General features: G+C 43.6%; 1 protein-coding gene across 1 annotated transcript in view; it reads right to left on the reverse strand.

Moving 5' to 3' along the window:
• otog (otogelin) overlaps nucleotides 1-5,359 on the reverse strand; it is a 53,162-nt gene extending 47,803 nt beyond the window's left edge. Inside the window, exons 1-5 of the mRNA XM_070901857.1 lie at nucleotides 5,284-5,359; nucleotides 4,933-4,990; nucleotides 4,158-4,215; nucleotides 1,646-2,160; nucleotides 903-1,525 (exon numbers count right to left, since the gene is read on the reverse strand). Of these exons, the coding sequence (XP_070757958.1) occupies nucleotides 903-1,525; nucleotides 1,646-2,160; nucleotides 4,158-4,215; nucleotides 4,933-4,990; nucleotides 5,284-5,359 (1,330 nt within the window). The remainder of the gene's footprint in view (nucleotides 1-902; nucleotides 1,526-1,645; nucleotides 2,161-4,157; nucleotides 4,216-4,932; nucleotides 4,991-5,283) is intronic.
• Nucleotides 5,360-6,000: the final 641 nt, after the last annotated feature.

The following is a 6,000-nucleotide window of genomic DNA, read 5'->3' on the forward strand; positions in this document are numbered from 1 at the left end:
TAGCACATATAACTTTGAGTATCTGCAGGTCAAGACTTCGAAAAATCGCCATCTGTCTGCCCCGCCCCCACCGTTCGGCACTCATATGGAGTTGCGGGGCCCCGACAAATGTTCCATGTCACTGAACGCACCACCAAACACCAAATGATGGCTCCTCATCCTGCAGTAACACCATCTGCTCAGTGGGCTTACAGCGTGTCTGCCCAGTCAGCCACGTCCCACACAAGCACAGGTACCATACAGGGGTTTGTGGGGGGGGGGGGGGGGCAATGAATCAGACAAAAGCTATTTTCCTTCTGTTCTCTCGGTGAGGGGGAAGTAACACAGAGGGCTCACTTGTTGCTCTGTTTAAAGCCACATTGCACAACTTTCTGGCGCTTCAAAATGCTTTACATCAAATGCACAAAACAAAAATAACGGCTAATGTTGAGGGTGTTTTCAGGAAAGAGGACTCATTCACTCGTTACTGTTTAATACACCCTAGTACGTTAATATGGGATGACTCTGCAACACACAATTTATGCCAATGCAGGTAATAGTGTTGACAAGTGAGGGTGTGGAGGCCTCGTGGTGGATGGCTGATATTGGGTTTTGCACATCATCTCAGAACAACAATTAAAGTTGACTAGTGTGTAGCTATAACCACGATTTGTTTTCCTTATCTTTAATGAATTATTCCATATTTAGGGAAATACACTTATTTACTTTCTAGAGTTAGATGAGAGATCAATACCACAGAGACAGACTTTAAGTTTGAAGTCTGAGGGATATAGACAGTAAAACCTAATGTAGTATGACTGTAGTACCTTCCCTGATTGCATCAAGGGTGGAAGAATGAAAAGAAACCTGGTGTTATTCCCGCTGCACACGTTCAACATCCATATGATCCTTTAAAAACCTACCTTGAATCCTACGGAGCGATGATCTCAGGGCTTCCTTCGCCTGCCTGGTGAGCTGTGAAATATTAACTGGACGCTCGTCTGGTGAAAAGGCGTTCCCTGGTGATGATTGGTTTGATGGTACTGAGCTTGTCAGGGATTGGTCAGGTGGTGTTGAATTTGATAGGTTATGTGATGTTTTTGAGCTGTTTATGGGTTGATTAGATGGTATTAACGTGGTCGGCAAATGATTAGAAGATGTTGAGGTGAGTGATGATTGGTTTGATGTTTTTGAGCTGGTTGTTGATTGGCTCAGGGGTGTTTGGCTGGATGATGATTGGCTAAGTTTTGTAGTACTGACTGCTGAATGGTCAGATGAGGTATTGGCTAGTGCATTGTTGACTGGTGATTGACTGGCTGGTGCTGTACTGGTTGGTGTTTGGCTGGCTGGTGCTGTACTGGTTGGTCTTTGGCTGACTGGTGCTGTACTGGTTGGTGTTTGGCTGGCTGTTGTTGTACTGGTTGGTGTTTGGCTGGCTGGTGCTGTACTGGTTGGTCTTTGGCTGACTGGTGCTGTACTGGTTGGTGTTTGGCTGGCTGTTGTTGTACTGGTTGGTGTTTGGCTGACTGGTGTTGTACTTGTTGGTGTTTGGCTGCCAAATGATTTCCTGGTTGATGCTGTGCTGGTTGGTGACTGGCTAGCTGGTGCTGTGCTCATCTGTGATTGGCTAGGTGGTGCCTTCTTTGTTGGTTTTGGGCTGGCAAATGATTTTCTGGGTGGTGTTGTTCTGTTTGGTGATTGGCTGGCTGGTACTGTGGTGGTTGGTAATTGACTGGTTGTTGGTGGGCTAGTTGATGATTGGTTGGGTGGTGTTGTGCTGCCTGGTGATTGGCTGGCTGGTGTTATGCTGCCTGACGATTGGCTAGCTGGTGTTGTGGTGGTTGGTGATTGGCTGACTGGTGTTGTGCTGTCTGACGACTGGCTAGCTGGTGCTGTGCTGCCTGGTGATTGGCTGACGGGTGCTATGGTTGTTGGTGATTGGCTGGCTGGCAATTGGCTGGATGATACTGTTCTTGATGGTGTTTGACTAGATGGTGCTGTAGATGCAGATGATTGGTCAGAGCTGAGGGTACGTGAGGAGGTCGTTGCCCTCTCTGTGCTGGAGGACGTCAGGTTGGACGTCAGGTTGGACGTCAGGTTGGTCACAGCAGTCTGGCTGACCAGTGACTGACTGGAGGAAGACGTGTTGGTTTCTAATGCAGCGGCTGCTGTCTGGAGGTCCTTCAAGGAGAGAAACTGTATCAACAGGTTTCATGCAGCAGTCATTCAGTCATACCGCCATAATCTGATCCTATCTAGCAATGTTTCAGAGCCTCTTCCAACCAAATATATTAAATGTGATCATTTTCATATTGGGCCTTGGCACTGTTTGGCAAAGAGAGCAGGGAGCCAATTTCAGCTAAACAAAATGAAGTCCTCGTAACGCAGTCTGATTCCTTTAATTAATTCCACGAGTTTAATATAAAATCAAGCAAATCTGGAAAAACAAGCTCAGCTCTCGGGTGACAGATTAATAAAGATTTGATTAAAATGTAAGACACCCAAAGCTTTTACAATTCTGTGTTTTGTTGGGGCACAAATTCCTCCCAGAATTACGCTGTTTGTTGCCAAACCAGAGTCCTGAATGGTGAGGATGGAACCGAGGCAGCGCTGGGAAACGACGAGGCTCGAGAGAAAAGAGCTGTCATCCAGCCTTCATTAATGACTCCTCTGTGACTTCCAACTCAGCTTTCTCATCCAGGTCGACAACCCCACCCTCTCCTCCTTGGATGATCTTTGCTGTATGATATATAGTTTGCTGAACTGGAATGTGAATTCTTACTCCCGATAAATTTGTTTAGATCAGTTGTACAGTTCGCCACGCAGAGCTGCTGAAATTAAAAGATTCCATTTTGAAAGCTCTCTCAGAGGAGTAAATCTCTGGGGGAAACACTGAATATCTGGGATGTCTTTTGCATGAAAACTGTCAGATTTGGTCGGATATTAAACAGAAAATATACAGTAACAGCAGCTTTGGTTTAAAAATACTGGCATTAGCATTGTCATCAGTTGAACGTGGTTTCTACGCTTGGAGCTTCCCTGGATACCTGAGCTCTCAAACCAAGGCTTTCATCTCAAAGAGCAGCGTACAAAGCAGATGGTAAAGGGGAAGGGTAGGGGGGTGTGAGGGGTGCGTGACTATGAATTATTAATCACCGATCAGAATCAGGAGATATCGAGACCGAGCAGGTCAAACACAAACACAGCAGAGCGGCGACCCAGATCTGACGACGCATTGACTGAACTACGAGTGACGTTAAAGCCATCGTGCGCTCAGAGATCTGACATGAGATAGATCTGCTCTCTATACCTGTGACCTGCGACCTGTGCTACTAATGGCTTTGTTCGTTTACTAACCCCTATAGTTTGGACCGGATTCTCACGCCTCTCTGAGCCAAAGGGAAGCTGGATAAAAGGAGCGACCACATTCAGGCTGATGGAGGATCTGATAGCGGAAGAGTGAGACAACAGACCGGCTACTGTATATTCCTGCTGGGACTCCCTCACATGTCTGTTTCTGAGGAACAAATGTCACTGTGGAGCAATTTTACTTTTACATGCTGAAGTGCACATCAGCTGTGAACAATGTGCATTTTCAGTTCATATCTTTACGTGTCATCTAGGTACAGTTTCAGCCTGATCTCAGGGGAAATTTGTACATTTTTGGACATAAACACATGTCTTTCAGACACTTAACATGTATTTTTGTTTGTTGAAACAATCCAGGCTGTTTGGACTCAACCAGTGTGAACTTAACTCTACATAACATAACTCTAAAATGACACCATAAAACCACAAAGATACTGTAGGTGAAGAGACATTTTTTAAATTGAATTTGTATTGAATTAAAATCAAATTGTAGAGATCTTTAGAATAATGGCTGACACAAAAACATGTTGACAACCTGCATTTACACCATCCCACATAATATATATAGCGTTTATACGTCTACTTCTATACATACATCGTCTGTGAATCTACAACCGTAAGCAAATAGTGAAAACTTTGGAAGTTTATACCGGACATACTGGTATAAACTATCGGAGTAAAAGGCCTTCAGGTGATGGTTGGCTCTGTGTTTTGGTGTGAGCGTTGCAGATTTTCTGGTGATTTTCTGGAGATGTGTGTTCGCCGCCTGAAGCAGCGCCACAGCATCAATGATCAATGCGGCTGCCTACCTGCCCTCCCTGGGAAGCGGTGTCCCATTTCTGCTGCTTTATCCTGCTGCTCCCGCTGCTGGGACAGAGAGAACAAGGAGAGGTCTGTTCCTGCTGCAGCGTTCCCCCTGACACCACCAACCCACCACCAACCAGGAACCTACCAAACCACCAAAAACCCAAACAACCACAAAAAAAACCAACCCAAACAAGCACTGCCTGCTCCACGAAATACTCCTGACAAAGGGACACCTGAGTTAAAGTTACAGGTAGGGCTCATATATCAATTATTGTCAACATCCATTTAATCTGTTGATTATTTTCTCAATCAAGTTATTAATCAGTTGGTCTATAAAATGTCAAAACAGTGTAAAAATGTGGATCGCAATTTCCCAAAGCCCCAAAAAAAATCTTCCTTCACTTTACTAAAACTAAAACACAGCAAATATTCACCTTTAAGAAGCAACAGCCAATTAATTAAAACATTTATTTTTGCCAATTTTGCTTAAATAGTATAATCAAAATAGCTGCCGATTAATGTTCTGTCATCAACTAATTGATTAACTGACCAATTAATTCAGCCCTAGTTATTGCTTTGGATAGTATTATTATTATTATTATTATTATCATTTAAAATTATTATTAATTATATGCTATGGGAACAAAACATTCCATAAAAAACATTTGTAACTTTTATACATATATGTATCAAGACAAAAAAACAATGTATAGAGGCCATAATGAAAATAACATAAAACTGTTATGATGAAATAATAAATATGAAAAATGAACTCACTTATTTAATTCACCCCAGTTAGAAAGGTTCACTCTCTCAACACCCCAGGACAGATGCGCTGAAACCAAGGAAAATAAATAAATAGTCTAGATGAATAAATAAAAACGGAGAAAGTCAATGTGAGTCCAACAAAAGGAAACCAGGTGGAGTAAAAAGTCCAGGTTAAGACAGGTGGGTTTTAACATGAGCTGCCACATGAAGCACAAGTGCAGACATTTGATTTGAATTTATTCTAAATTCTTAGAAAAGAAAGAACATTTAAGACTTCTGCATTTTCCACTTTCAGTCAGAAGTCTCCCTTCATCTTCCTGCAGAATTAACAGCAGCTCAGAGGCGTCGGAGGTGACTCACCTTGATAAATTAGGATAAAAAACAAAGATAATAAGTGAAAAAGCCTTTTCCAGCTACGTCTTAAATAGGGATCCATTCGTGTTTCGCGGATCCGCAGTCAGTCGGGTTTAGACAGCATCACCTGGTGAAAACCCTCCGGCTGGACTCCCGCTGCTCCCTGCGCTGCTCCATCCGGCTCATCCCAGAGCGGCCCGCCGCGCGCCTCCATAACCGCTGCACCTGCTCATTAGCATAAAATATGCGCAGGTGGGCGGGGCCGAGGCCAACACGCATAGGTGCTCTGCTGAGGAGTTTTACAGTGATGATCTGACCATCTGACAGCGAAACCGCTTCTGTTGGCAGAGTAACTTTGATTTGGTGATAAAATTCCCAATTAAATCAAATGCAATGCAGATATAACAAACTCAGTGAGGTGCCTTGTGTCTATCAATATTCTGTCTCTTAGAATAAGTCTGAATCAAACCTTTAGTCAAACATGACATACACTGAGAGCCTGACAGGTTTACCTGTGCTGTCTTTACACTGAACCGTGAGAACAGCGCCCCCCTGCGGTCCACAGTCAGGGGAGCGTCACGGCAGCCTGTGCAGGGATGAAAAATCTACAAAATGAATTTCTGAAAGAGCTGCAGGGGAAAAACTAGGTTTTGTAACTTATATTTTTTTCTCCACTTTTTTCATAAGATGAATCCTCAGTTCTTATTCCTCAGAGACAAATGT

Source organism: Enoplosus armatus, chromosome 1 (assembly GCF_043641665.1).
Source record: "Enoplosus armatus isolate fEnoArm2 chromosome 1, fEnoArm2.hap1, whole genome shotgun sequence".
NCBI lineage: Eukaryota > Metazoa > Chordata > Actinopteri > Centrarchiformes > Enoplosidae > Enoplosus > Enoplosus armatus.